Source organism: Euphorbia lathyris, chromosome 5, assembly GCF_963576675.1.
Source record: "Euphorbia lathyris chromosome 5, ddEupLath1.1, whole genome shotgun sequence".
NCBI classification, from domain to species: Eukaryota; Viridiplantae; Streptophyta; class Magnoliopsida; order Malpighiales; family Euphorbiaceae; genus Euphorbia; species Euphorbia lathyris.
In genome coordinates this window covers 89,743,493-89,758,954 of record NC_088914.1, presented here as the reverse complement: position 1 = coordinate 89,758,954, position 15,462 = coordinate 89,743,493, and the positions used below count along the sequence as shown (strand labels likewise).

Here is a 15,462-nt window from a genome sequence, read left to right as displayed (position 1 = left end):
AAAAAATAGTAATTTGCTTTTGAGACCCTAAAGGATGGAATTTGGCAGAAAAACGACCAAGGTTACGCCAAAGCCATGAGTTTCAATTGTTCGCCGGTTTCCAATTAAAATAGGGTTCGAAAATTAAAAAATCTCATGAAATCTTCTGATCATATTTATCCAAAACTATCATGAAATCTTGTGAGGGGATATAACCGCCATGAACAGAAATAGAGATTAGTTTCTCCAATTTTTAGGCCATGAAGGAAGAGGAGAGGAAAGAGATTAGGGCTTAGGGATTGAGAGAGAGCGGAGAACCGCGAACCTGGCTTTTGTGAAAGAGATTAGAGGATTATATCTTATTTTTTCTTATAAAAGACTAGTTAAAAAGAATTTAATTTTTCTTTTAAATTAACTTTATCACTTTACAAAATGAAATGGTCGCTAAAAACAAAACTACAGTCGGTAAAATGGAACCTAGTTTTACAGACCCTTTGTGACATGATTAGCCACCGAGCTGGTGGCTAATTAGCTTCTGATTTTCTTCCAGTGGTTAAAATCGGTCACTAACTTACTGCCTAGTGGTAGTACTTTCGGGACACAACCTTGTCATTATTTCTTTTGTTTGTTTCATGCTGTGTGTCTTTAGTAGGCCTAACAGACTTCCCCTATTATTGTTTGGATCTATATGAGTACATAAATAAATCAGTTATTTAATTGATATGAAGCCACATGAATGTATTTAGGTGAAGATATAAACTAAACTGTATAAATAGGTTGGTTTTTTTCTTTCGTAATTGTAATATTCCAGACGCAGAATAAAGTTACACAGTCAAGATTTTAAAAAGGGTGTTTGGCTGGGTAGGGAGGCAGCTATAGATTTTGATGGAGTCAAAATCCTACACCCATGTGCTAAAATACATTTTTGAGCTTACTTAGGGCAAAGTCCCCGGCCATAGCTTCGGTCTTCCCCCGGTGTGAATTACTTGATAGTGAATAGGCTTGGGTTTGAACAAAATTTAATAATCTCTATCTAACACTAACATGTTCTTTTGCTGATGGTTGTTGGCTTACATGACAACCTTTCTCCAACCAGCCAATAATAGGTTTATAATAATGGTAATTGATTCTTATTATATGTAAGCAATAAAACTTAAACTAGTGGACATAATTATTAATAATAATAAAAAAGACTAGGAAGTTGACTACAGATAATCATAAAATAAAAGCTTAATTCATTTTGAGACTCATGATCATTTTAATTTGGGAAAATTATAAAATTGGGTCAAATGGGAGACCCATTTACATATTTATCCCATTTACCCAACTTACTACGTATCTTGACTATTTTTTTTGTCTTTCCCAAAATACCCTTAATATATATATAACACTTAGAAATTTTTTAGCCTTTATTCTTTCTCCCTCCCGTCTGACTTCGCATATTTCGCAATATGCAAAGATAATCTTTGGTTCAGAAGATGATTTTAATTCGCAAATTTTCCAATATGTGAAGCATGGGAAGACAATACTAATTCGCAGATTAACTTTCATTTTCACAGATTTCGCAACATACGAAGTAAAAGACTTGTTTTTAAGCAGTAATCTCTTTGCAGACTTCGCATAATAATGTGAAATATGCGAAGTGGTATATAACAAAAAAAAAACATAACATCAAAGGTGCAACAATAATTCTAACATTAAAATCATAACTTTATTTACAACAAGATTACAACAATAACAACATTAAAATCATAACATTATCAAAATTTACAACAAGATTGCAACAATAACAATATTAAAATCATAACATTATCATTTTAACGTCAATACGACCAATCTTGACGGACATTTCTCCCTGTTTGAGAAAAGAATCCAAGAAAAATCAGAAGGTTCACATCGCCTTCTTGGAAGGGATGTTATGTATTCAACCACCTTCACAAAAATTAAATCGTGTTAGGAAGAAAAATGACGATTTGGCTACGCAAAAGAAGATTCTGCGAAGTCTGCGAAGAGAAATGTGCAAGAAAAATGACGATTTTACTTCGCGAAAAAGGATTTAGCTAAGTCTACGAATAGAAATGTAACAAAAAAAGGACGATTCTACTTCGTGAAACCAGAGTACGCGAAGTAAAATTCATGAACATTTCTCTTCCCAGACTTCGCAAAATCTGTTTTCGCGAATTAAAATCTTCCTTTTAGCCTCTTTTTCCTCGCAAACCTTCACAAAAGTCCATTTCGCAAAGTGATTTTCTGAAGAAAAGAACGAAGAGAAAACAGTAGATACTTTCATTTTTTTCTGTCTTTTACCATTAAAAGCGTAAATAATCATATGATAAACCCAGAAAAAAAATCAAATAACGTCGAATAACGATTTTTTCGATCCGCACAAGGAGAAAGAAACCAAAAGACGAGAAGAAACAGAAAGATGAAGAACCATAAAAGAGAGAAAAAATAGAATATGAGTTTTCCAGAAAGCCCTAATAAGATATGGAAAGATGGGAACATAAGAGGTGCTGTTCTTTTTAGCCTTATAGTGCAGATAATTCTAATTGGATTAGCATGGGAAAAACATACAAAATAATAAAAAAAATGTACTAAAGTATTATCATGGGGAAAACCTACAAAATAATAAAATAATAAAAAATGGAATGCAAAGTTCGCTAGAAAAAAGATTTTGCCTATATATGAGTGGATAATGAAAAACGGAGTGCCAAGTTCGCAAACTAAAAAAGAATCAAAGAGTTAAACGGAGAGAGAAAGGAGTTTTTAGTAAGAAATTTCTAAGTGGTTATATATATATGAACGACATTTTAGGAAAGTTACAAGTATATAGTCTAGATAGGTTAATTGTTTGGGTAATTGGTGTAAATATGTAAATGGACCTCCCATTTGACCCAATTTTGTAATTTTCCCAAAAAAATTTATTAATATGGCTGTATCATACACACTCATTACATGTATTGAAAATATAGTTTTAATGATGAAATTTATAACCTTGGTTGCAGGTTGAAGCAATCGCTAAAAACAACAATAAAGTTGGCCATTAGGGACCGAGCAGTTGCTAATTAGAGACACATTGTAAAAAGGTCGCTAAATTCGGTCACTAACGCATCATTTTATTGCAGCTGTGGTACTTTCACAACACAACCTTGTTTTCATTTCTTTTATTTGTTTCATGCTCGGTATCTTTGATAGAGCTAACCAATATCCCATATTATTGTTTGTATCTATATGACTACATAAATGATTTATTTAATTGATATAGAAAGCCACAAGAGGGCGAGCCTTGGCGCAACGGTAAACATTGTTGTCGTGTGACCAAGAGGTCACGGGTTCGAGTCTTAGGAGCGGCCTCTTGCCAAATAAATTGGCAGGGGAAGGCTTGCCCCTAGTACACCCTTGTGGTGGGACCCCTCCCCGGACCTTCGCTTAGCGGGGACGCGTAGTGCACCGGGCCGCCCTTTTATATAGAAAGCCACATGAATGTATTTACCCGAAAATATAGAGTAAGCTTTTCTGTGTGGATACATTCTAAGCACTCTGAATGTGTCCCAAAACGTCAATTGACTATCTCCACGTCGATTTTAGGAGTTAAATGTTCACTTTAAACAAGTATAGGAGCCAATAAAATATTTTTAAAATTCAGAGTCAGCTGACATTTTAAAATAAATTCATAAGCGCAAAATGTATTAGGCATAGCTTTTTTTCTTTCATAATTGTAATATTCTGATGTGAATGACTTGATAGAGTCAATAGGCTTTGGGGTTGAACAAAATTTAATAATCTCTATCTAACACTAACATGTCCTTCTGCACATGGTTGTTGGCTTATAATAATGGTAATTGAATCTCAATTATATGTAAGCAATAAAACTTAGACTACTGAACATAATTAATAATAATAAAAAGGGGACTATAAAAGTTGACTCTACTTGATTATAAAAAAACTAATTCTTGGACTCTGATCATTTTATTGAATTTTTAATCTTTTATTTCAATACATTAATTATTTAATCATTTGTTCATTTGTCACATTAAGATTTTGTTTATCAAAATAATTAGATGTGAACATCTTATTCTAGTTAAAAAAAAAAGTTACTCAATTCACATATGTTTGTAATTGTGTTTTTTTAAAGTTCCAAATAAGATATAGTTTTCTTCTATATACACATCATATATATGTTAATATAAATTTCGAGTTCAGATGAAATGAATAACAATCTGTTAGACCAAATTTTATGTTCAAAGTTTATTTTCTTAAAATGATTGATTGGTCTCCTAGAATTGTTTACAATTATATTTTAGTCTTCTCATTTTGTTTAAAGTAATAGACACTTCAACTTCTAAAATCCCCCCTATTCACCAACATGGACTTAGAAGATGAATGAATCACTTTATGCAAGTTGGGCGGAATTTAGAAAAACTAGAATGACAAGGGGCTTTTTGGCTAAAATAAATCATGGAAAAAGCACTTCATAATTGGTATCCAACTCAAAGTTCATCTTCATAGTCCAGATATCCAAAATCATTTAAGAGAGAAAAGATAGAATATGAGTTTTCTAGAAAGCCTTGATAAGATATGGGAAGATTGGAACATAAGAGGTGCTGTTCTTTTTAGCTTTATAATGCAGATAATTCTAATTGGATTAGCTCCTTTAAGGAAGCTATCTTCAAGTAGAATACTCACAATTTTCATCTGGTGTGCTTACTTGCTTGCTGATGCTATTGCAACTTCTTCTGTTGGTCTAATTATCAAAACACAAATATACGATGGTGGTGTTGAAAACAGCAGTGCAGAATATTTCTTGGCTTTATGGATTCCATTTCTTCTTCTACATCTTGGAGGTCCGGACACCATTACTGCTTTTGCTCTCGAAGATAATGAGTTATGGATTCGCCATTTGCTTGGTTTGGCAACTCAAGGTATCACTATTGGTTCTCTATTGTTTCGAACATTTTCAAGCAACAAGCTTCGTCTTCCAACATTGCTCTTGTTCATTGCTGGGATTATCAAATACATGGAACGAACTTGTTCTTTGTATTTGGCTAGCAAGGATACATTTCGAGATTCTATGATCCGGAAGCCCAAAGCCGGCGGTGTCAACTTGGCCAAGTTAGGAGCTGGGATTGATTTGGCACAGAATACAGGTAAACACTATGGCTTGCTAGAAAAAAAAATGTATCACTTTAACCAAGTTGAGTAGCTAATAGCTGACTCTAAGCAAGTTAAGGGACCAATACATGGCGTTAAATAAATTTAAGTAGTCAGTAGATCACTTTAACTATGTTTAGGGAGCTAACAAGACCTCTTCAAAATTTACAGGTCAATAGTTTTATTTTTTGTTTGCCAAGTGCCTGATGCATTCAGCCAAATTAGAATTACTGAAGAAAAGTTTTGTCGCTAAATGTATAATTTATGCGGATTTTTGCATCACTGACAGAACCTGTGATGACGTATATCCGACAGTGATGCTTAATCCAAAAAGAATTGTAATTTTTAATGTATGTTCACTAATCACCGAGTATTTTTTTTCCTGCCTCTACCACTCCAGGTAAAACACAGGACACCAAATCAGGTATAGCAAAAGGGGATAAAACAACTCGAGCTTCTGAAGATGATAATGACCCCGGAATTTTGAATGATCTTGAAGTTGTTGCAAAAGCTCATGACTACTTCAAGAGTTTCAAGGGACTAATCGTGGATCTCGTTTTCAGCTTTAAAGAGAGAGATGAGAGTCGGAAGTTCTTCGATGCCATGACTCCAGAAAATGCTTTCGGAGTAATAGAGGCAGAGCTTAACTTCATGTATGAGGTTCTCTACACGAAGGCCTCGGTGGTGCATTCTATTTTGGGTTCGTGTTTCGGGTTAGTCGCCTCCGGTTCAGTCATTGCATCACTTGTTATGTTTCATTTCTTTATAACAAAACATGGATTTGACAAGGTTGATATTGGGGTTACATATGCTCTACTGCTTGGTGCTATAGGACTTGATGCATTAGGCTTCTTGATGTCCATTTTTTCTAACTGGACAACGGTCACTGTTTTCAATAGATCCTCTCCAAAGGACAATTCATTCATATCGAAATTCTACACCGCAGTATTGCCAGTGTATAAATACCTGCTTGATCTCAAGAAACCACGAACATATGTTAGTGAAAGAGACCATCATATAGCTCTAAGAACACCATTTCTGTTTCGCAAGTGGTCTGAATGTGTTCCTTGCTTTAACTTGATAACCTATTGTCTCAAAGGATGTCCTGTTAGGATCCACAGCCGAATGTCCCATGTTTCGCCTCATATAATAATGTCTTTTATTAATCGAGAAATTGGTAAATTATCTTGTGCCATCAACCATGTTTGGAGGACGAGTATATCTTCCAATAAGACCATTCAGTTCCTTAGTGATCGCTCCAAGATGGTCAATTATTTTCTTAGTGTGGATATAGCTGTTAAATATTGGATTTATTTCAAGAAAAAGGTCATCAAGCTCGTTTACCTGAATGAGCTTTTGGAAGAGCTAACATATGTCTCCAGGGAGCCACTTACTATGCAGCTTTGGAGATTCATTTTCGAGGAGCTGAAAGATAAATCTTCATCAATACATGATAATCAAGAAACACCGAAAGAATACTTTTCGGCTAGAGGAGATGTAGCACTTGAGAGAAATGGTGTGGATCATAAAGATAAAATCAAGCTAATGTGAATGTGAGTTATGATGAGAGCCTTTTGTTGTGGCATATTGCAACTGAGCTTTTGTATAGTGGAGAAAAGAAGACAGACAATGCTAAAGATTGTGAAGCAAGAGAATTCAGCAAGATCTTGTCAGATTACATGTTATATATCCTAATATGGAAACCAACTATGATGTCAACAATCGCGGGTATGGCAAAGTTAAGATACGAGGATACATGCGCAGACGCAAAAAGATTTTTTAAGAGAAGAGGATTGAGACCACAAAAAGTGAAGACAGCATGTAAAATGGTACTTGATATTGATACCGACTTTCAAACAAGTGATTTTGTGAAGGAAAATGAGAGCTTGTCTGTGTTGTTCAAAGCATGTATATTAGCAAAAGATTTGAGGAAATTGAAAGTCAAGAAATGGAAGATAGTGAGCCAAGTTTGGGTAGAATTGTTGTCATATGGTGCAAGTCATTGTGGTGCAACTGCTCATGGTCAACAATTAAGCAAAGGAGGAGATCTTATTACTTTTGTGTGGTTGTTGATGGGCCATTTTGGGTTATTGGATCAGTTTCAACCAAACTCGAGCTTATCATCCCCACAAAAGGAGTCATTGTTATAGTTCCAGAAATTCTATTACGATCTTAGTCTATATGTTGGACCTACTAATAATTTGTAATATTTGTACAATTTTTTTTTCTTCATACCAATAATTTTCCAATGAAATGATATGTACCTCATTGTTCATTGATGAGATCTATTACATCATGCACTAGTAGAAAAAGCTTCATTAGCAACGGCTTTTTTGTAACGGATAATGAAATTTGCGTCGCAATGATAATATAACTTATCATTTTCGCATGTAATTATAAAATATGTCGCAAATGATACATTGTAACCATCCTATGCGACGCGCATTAAGGAATCACGTCACAAATGACAATATATTTATCATTTGTGACACGCTTTCATCATGTCTATCGCAGATAAGGAGTCGATGTTATAGTTCTAGAAATTCTATTATGATCACGGTTTAATGAAATGTAATAGTTGTACAATTGTTTTTCTTTATACCAATAATTTTCCAATGAAATGCTATGTTTCTCATTTGTTCATTGATCACCCCTGTTACACTAGTGGCAAAATCTTCATTAGCAACAACTAATTTGCGACGGCTAATAAAGTACACATGATATATAATTTATTATTTGCGATGCGTAATTATATAATGCAGGGTAAAGATAAATTGTAGCTGTCATTTGCGACGTGCGTTAAGAAAGTGTGTTGCAATGGTAATTTATTAATCAATTGCTTGGCGCTTTCATCATGTCAGTCTACAAATGATAAATGGCATTTGTGACAAGCATAAAGATAACTCACCACAAATGTACGTGAATTTGTCATTTGCCATGCTAGTTAATCATAAATTTGTTTTTAATACTATTTTCCTTATTGTTTAATTTAAGAATATTTTAAGTAATTACTATTTAAATATTCAACTTTAATTTTAATTTTATTTCATTTAAATTAATATATTCAATTTCAATTTGTATTGTTTAATTACTATTAATGTTATTTTAATAACTCTATTATTTATATTTGTAAACAATGTTAATATACTTTTTTAAAGTAAAGGCTGGGAGTGTGCGGGACTATAAACGGACATTTCAATTTGTATTATTTAGATTATTGTAAACAATGTTAATATACTTTTTTTTAAGTAAAGGCTGGGAGTGTGCGGGACTATAAATGGACATTTCAATTTGTATTATTTAGATTATTGTTTTATCATTTAAATTATTATTAAATTTATTCTTATTTATTTATATTTCTATTAATACTTTATATACCTAATTTAACCGCTTTGATGATTAATAGAAGAATTTCAATATATATATATATATATATATATATATATATATATGAACAATTGTAATATTTACATTTTTTATCGAGTCTATAATTAGACATAAATTTTAATATATAAATAAGTTAATCATTGGTGTAAGTTGTTTTTATAGGCACCTACCCTAATGATATATTACTGGCATCATTCCTAGTTAAAAAAAAAGGGATGCTAAAGACCCTTTCAAAGGTCTGGAGGATCTTTGGCATCAGTTTATTACTTATAACCGACGCCAATGAGGTTATTTAACATTAGCCTTTTACAAGACCGTCGCAAATATTGTTATTGTCGCCAATTATGACGTTGTTAATAGAACGTCATTAAAGACCATTATTTTTCTAGTGTTTAAAATTTGTTATATTTTCCTTAGTCAATTTATCTCTTAATTTATTAATTCATATATATTGACAGATGTATAACAACGTAAATTAGAAAAGAAATTGGGAGTTGCTAGAGAATTGGATTGGGATAAAAGTTTTATTAATAGACTATGTATTTTTTATTTCTCCAATTCTTTCTCTTATAAAATTTGAAATAAAGTTTTGTGATAAAATTTGAGGTAAAGTTTTATGCTAATAAATTATAAGTAAAAGTATTCAACATTGATGGCTGATCATAATATAATATAATGGACCAATTTGGAATATTTAATACAAAGAAATAGAGACAATACCTGATTTGATTATACAAATTCAACATGCATTAGATTAATAATTAAATTAATCATACATTAATAATTGACTGCTGATGATCTAAGCAAGATGACAACCTTGGGACATAAGCAGCTGTGCCATAAGAAATGTCCTTTATAGATTAATAAAATTAATCTATTTAATAATAGTAATTTTTACTATAATTAACATTTTAGAGATATATTAATTGAATTCAATGATTAAGAGTTTCAAATTGTTTAAGTTGTGAATCTCGAGTTTAAGCCTTGATGTAGAGATGTAGATAACAAACTTTAATTGAAAAACGATATAAATAAATAGTGTGTTAATACTCCATCCGTTTCATATTACATGTCCTTTTAAAGAGTTGCATAGAAATTAAGAATATTAAAGAAAAGAAATTATTGTTCCTTATTTATTGATTTCATTATTTATTTATTCTATAGTAAGTCTATTATTCTATTTAATTTTCATAAAACCCACGTTTTATAGCAGAAACAAAGATAACTTAACGTGTAGTGATCATATAAAATAACATGTATAATGAAACAAAAAAGAGTCTCTAGAAAGACATGTAATATGAAACAAAGATAGTAATTTATTTACCACTTGTTGCTGATATGATGCACACTATTAGCAACTGAAACTGATATTCTCAAACTTCCAGACACGCCCTTTTAGTCAATCAATTATATTTTTATAAAACTTCCATATAACTTCCACTGAAGATGATGGGGAAGTTAGCAAGTACTAGAGCATCTCCAAAGGAACTTTTAGTACATTCTCTAAAATTAATATAACTAATTGATTCTTTGCCATTTAAAAAGTAACTAAAACATATTATTTCTAATAATACTCCTCATATTCACTTTTTATTTATTATTTTATAATTAAAAGAGTAAATAATTATAAGTTTCCTCTGTTTTTACTTTAACTCACTAGTAGGTTCATCATGTTATTACAAAGTCCTTATGTTTTACTTTAATCCACTCTTTAGTCCCTTTATTTATTTTTATACATGAAAGTATAAAATTGCCCCTAATTATACAAATAAAATAACTTATCTTCTAGTTTTCAAATTTATTCAAAATAGTTTTAATGGAGTTTGTTTAATTTATATACACAAAAATTCTTACACTTGTGTATATTGATTATAAAAAAATTATATTTTTATTCTCTTAAAAAATAACTTTTATAATTTTATATAGTTCTACTTCTATGTTCATAATTTTTACAATATTTGTCATTCATATTTGTAATGAATAAGTTCTACACTACTAAATTAAAAATTATGATTATATGAAAATTAATAAAACAATTAATTAATATTGGAGAGATTATTATTATTATGAAGAAAAAGAAACATAAAATAGAAAAAAATGGATATTTTATTATTAAAAGGCCTAATACGTCACCAACTCGCTAAACTTGTCTAAAATAGTAGATTGGCTCCCTGAACTTTGCAAGTGTTTCACCAGCTCCCTAAACTTGCTTATTTCGTATCACCAGCTCCCTAAACTTGCCCATAAAAATAGACAACTAAATAGAAAAATCATAATACTAACTATCGATTCTCATCCATTCAATTTCTCAAACCTGCAAGACTAACTCTTATAATAGGTTGAAAGGTAGGAGAAGCGAAAAAATTACCTCTCGAATAGATGAAAATGTATTTTTAGAATTTAGGTTTAATGAGTTTTTGTATTTAGGGAGTTGGTGAGAGACTTGCAAAGTTCAGGGAGCTAATCAATTTTATGGACAAGTTTAGGGAGCTGGTGATACGAAATAAGCAAGTTTAGGGAGCTGGTGAAAGACTTGCAAAGTTCAGGGAGCCAGTCTGCTATTTTGGACAAGTTCAGGAAGCACGTAATGTATTAGGCCTTATTAAAACATAGAGTAAAGGGTAATTTTGGTATTTAAAACTTTATTTAGTCTAATTTCACCATTCACTCAAATATAAGGACTAGAGGGTTAATGGAAATAAAAACTCAGGGACTATATAATCATTTCTAAAAACACCGGGACTAACTAGTGTATATTACATAAAAACACACGGACCTTATAATTATTTATCCTAATTAAAATTATGAATTATTGTTATATTTACCAATAGTGAGAGAATATAGACTGATCAATAAGAAATTATTAATAAAAAATAAATTAAAGAGATACTAAGTGATGGAGATAGGCTCTTTATTAATAGAAAGAATGAAGAGACTCTTACTGATTTGAGAAGCCACTTCTTGGAGCTCATTTTGAATTCTCCATCATTAATTTTAACTTAAGAGCCAACTTAAAAGGCTGTGGAGATACTCTTAGTTAGTTTCTTGAAAGTAAAACCTCCTAGCTATCTAGGAATGAATATATTATATATTATTCACTCTGTTCCATTACATAAATTATTTTAGGGTGTTCGACACAAATTAAGAAATACTTCATCCGTTCCTCGATGGAGTACTTCTTAATATGTGCCAAACATCCTATAATGACTTATATAATGAAACCAAGAGAGCAATTTTATTAGCATTTAATTATAAGGTTTACATTTTATAAATATTTACTCACATTGCCTAATAATAAATGTAAATTATAACCATATGGAGAAGAGAATTAGAAGAGAATAAAAACAAAAAGTAGTTAAGTAGAGTAAATATCCACTTGATCTCTTTTCTATAGCCTCAACTTTTGTCTGTTCTTTCCTTGTGGGTTTCTTATTTAGTTTTTTAAGAAAAAAGTATCTGCCTCTATAAATAGGAGGAGGTGCCTCAAACTCCTTACCACATTCAAATCAAACTAGTATCACTACCTCTTTCAATCCATGGCTTCACCATCTCACCGTTATACTGCCCCACTCAGTCCATCTCATCGTTATACTGCCTCCCTCAGTCCAGCAAAGACAAGGAACGTTGGGGTAAAGGTTGTGTATATTTTTCTCTCTTCAATGCAGAGTTCTTATATTAAGCACTCGGTCTTCCATATCACTCGGAAGACCCCCAATTCACATTTGGACACGTGTAATGTGACCCCACGTAATAATTAAAATAGTGGGACCTCTTATAATATATGTGGGTCGGTGTTACATGTGTCAAAATATGGATGGGAGGTCCTCCATTTGACATGGAAAACCGGGAGCTTCTAATAATTTGTCCTTCAATGTAATGACATAAGATTAATCAAGAAGTACTTAATTTTATTGGTTACTAATTTGATTTTTTTGTTGTTGAATTGCAGCCAAAGGTTGTGTTGAAGGTGTGTATATTTTTTCTCTTTTCAATGTTATGACATAAGATTAAGATAAGTTTCATGTTATTGGTTACTAATTTGATTTTCTTGTTGTTAAATTGCAGCCACATGTTGTGTCAAAGGTGTGTATATTTTTCTCTTTTCAATGTAATGACATAAGATTAAGATGTACTTAATTGTATTGGTTTCGAATTTGTTGTTGAATTGCAGAAAACGATTGTGTTGAAGGTACTTCCCCTGTTTGACACAAAGTCCCAATCTAAAGCGTTGCAGATTGCAGCTGGAATTTTAGGGGTTGAATCAGCTAGATTTCTAGGTAATGACAAGGGCCATATAGAGGTAGTAGGAGTTGGAGTAGATGCTGCAGAGGTTGCAAATTTACTTAGGAAGAAACTTGGGCACGCTGAGATAATAAGTGTTAGCGTAGTCGAAGTGAAAAAATAACCTGAAATACTTTGAAATCCAAATTTTAATTTCTGGCAAAGTAAGTTCTTGTTCAATAAATTTGGTTATCATTTTATGTTATGTATACAGTTTTTATTTGGTGGCAAATTTGTTTCTCGCCATTTTGTTATTTCGATAGTGTTTTTTGCGACAGTTGATGTATTATGTGTCATGGAACTGTTTTAATTAAAAGCCCGAACTGATAGTTAACGCCCAATCATATATCTTATATCAATCTCTAACACACCGCACACGCAAATGTCCATTGGGTTACAAGCTGTCGACCATTTGGTCCAAAAGTCTCTGATACCATATCATGGAACCATTTTAACTAAATGTCCGAGCTGATAGTTAAGGTCCAATCATAGATCTTGTATCAATCTCTAATATTCATTGAATTCAATTACTTGGGCGGAGCTTATCAATCACTCTTAAATTGGCTATGTTTCAATGGAATTCGTATGAGTAATTATTTTTCCAATAGGAAAAAAGTACTCTCTAAAAGAAAAAAGATGAAGGAAAAAATATTCTCACCTTAAAGTTTTTAACTTGTGTTAAAGTATTTCATATTGTTTAAATTATAAAACATAGGTAAATAATTTATCAGGCTATCCGTGTTTGCCTAAGGTAATGTTTTAGTGTTTTTATAATGATACACTTTAAAGTTCTTAAACTTTGTTCAAATCTTTCTATATTGGGACTGACTTTTAATTTTAATTTATGTAAATAAATAGTGTAGGTTATAATTATATGATATAGTTGATCAAATGAAGATGAAATAAAAATTAAAAAAAAAACAGAAAAAATAAATTTAAAAAGTATCAGAAAATAAAAAATTTGGGAAAAGATAAGCTATTTTTTAAGAAACCCCAGCCGCAAACTTTGATGATTTTTTCGGGGTATCAAACCAAGGAATTTTGGCAAGGACAAGAAAATTATGAAACTATAGAGGCATACGAATCCAGAGACTACACGGAGCTAAAACAGATGAGTATTGAAGGAGATACGAATTTTTAAAGTTAGACCAAAAAACACAACAGCAAACTCGTGGACAACAATTTTTATGACATTTTTTGTTCCATTTTCTTCAATAATAGTAAATAAATCATCAGTGTATCAGTTTTTGCCTAGTTTAATATTTTTATAATACTAAATTTTAAAGTTCTTAAACTTTCTTCGCAATTGGATTAGTTACTAAAATATTAGTTGTCTAATGATAAATGTAAATTATAACCATACACTATAAGAAAAAAAAACAAATTAGAGACCAATTTGTAGTCCCTAAACTGGTGTCTTGCTAGCTGATTGTTAATTTTTGTTGGTACTTAGAGACAGAATATGATAGGTCTTTTATTAGTTAATTGCTAAATTTTTGCTATCAAATTTCGTGTTCGGTGCAAATTATTTATGACCTAAATAACTACATTGTCAGTCTCAAGATTGGCTTACAACTAACTACAACTATGGAAAAAATAAAGATCACCTAAGGAAGAATTATATGGCGATTACATAATAATTTTAATTCTCGATGAAATGTAGGAAGTACCACTAGTGGTGAAGCATTATATTGTGAAGCCACGAAAAATTACGAAGTAGAAAGAAATTTGCGCATATTACTAGAAAATACATGTTTATTGATCAAATTTTTGATGGAAAAGAAACCGTAGTAAATTCCGACGGAACTATATTCAGTTGACGGATTATTCTGACTGAATGGATATTCCGTCAAAATTTAAGGCGGGAACATTCCTTCCATTTTTTAGACTGAAATTATTGACGAAAATGTTTTCCATCAAAAAATTTGACGAAATATAATTATGTGGGTACATGCTACGAAATTATTGACGGAATTCTATCAAACCATTAATTTGTCAAAATGAATATATTTTCAAAATTTTAAACCAAAAATAACAATTTTTACTTAAATGTGTATTTATTTTTTGTTATAGTAACGAAAATATCTCGATTTATATAAATATATATATTTTTATAAACAAACATTTAACTGTTTGTTATATTAGTTTTCCAATTCTTGGATATTGGATATTTTTTCTTTTGTTATTTAAATTTTTTTCATTGTATGAGTTTATATAATGGCAGCAATTTTGATGGTTTTTATGTCAATGGAAACGTCAAATAAAATGTCAAACTTTGTTGATGGAATTTTTTCATCAATGTTCCATCAGCACAATTTTCCGTCAATGATCCGTCAAATTGTTTTCGCATGTTTATACGGTTTTATTCTGTCAAATTTCCCTTTAAATCACTTTACCGACGGATTGGTTATGTTTATTGACGAAATTTCCGACTAAAAAATATGTTCTTGTGGTGTGAATCTGTCTATATTATTTGAATACATAAGCTTTATTGTTTCCTATAATTAAGGGATTAGATTAGATTAGCTTGAGGCGGGAATAAGGGTTAGGAATGAAAGAGGGACAAGGGTCCCTTAAAATTTGGAGCAGATATTTGGGGAGAGAAGAGTTTTTGGTAGCTCAATTTTTTATTTTATTTTATTTTTTTGTAGCAGAAATATTTGG

The 15,462-nt window shown here is 31.3% G+C and overlaps 1 protein-coding gene and 1 pseudogene across 2 annotated transcripts; both read left to right on the top strand.

Annotated features, from left to right (window-relative positions):
* Window positions 1-4,176: 4,176 nt before the first annotated feature.
* On the top strand, window positions 4,177-7,558 carry LOC136230580 (uncharacterized; annotated as a pseudogene).
* A 4,440-nt stretch (window positions 7,559-11,998) lies between these two features.
* Window positions 11,999-13,080, top strand: LOC136230827 (disease resistance protein Pik-1-like). Of its 2 annotated transcripts, none has more exons than XM_066020015.1 (4): window positions 11,999-12,152; window positions 12,467-12,484; window positions 12,583-12,600; window positions 12,689-13,080. In XM_066020015.1, exons 1-4 carry the CDS (start codon window positions 12,054-12,056, stop codon window positions 12,920-12,922), a joined length of 369 nt encoding a protein of 122 aa, XP_065876087.1. In that variant the 5' UTR covers window positions 11,999-12,053; the 3' UTR covers window positions 12,923-13,080. The 2 variants fall into 2 exon arrangements, with proteins under 2 accessions (XP_065876087.1, XP_065876088.1); XM_066020016.1 differs by having other exon boundaries at window positions 12,007-12,146.
* The last annotated feature ends 2,382 nt before the right edge of the window (window positions 13,081-15,462 follow it).

Bases quoted from the DNA above. Each gene is read 5' to 3' on its own strand.
- LOC136230827 (XM_066020015.1), top strand. From the start codon at position 12,054: ATGGCTTCACCATCTCACCGTTATACTGCCCCACTCAGTCCATCTCAT.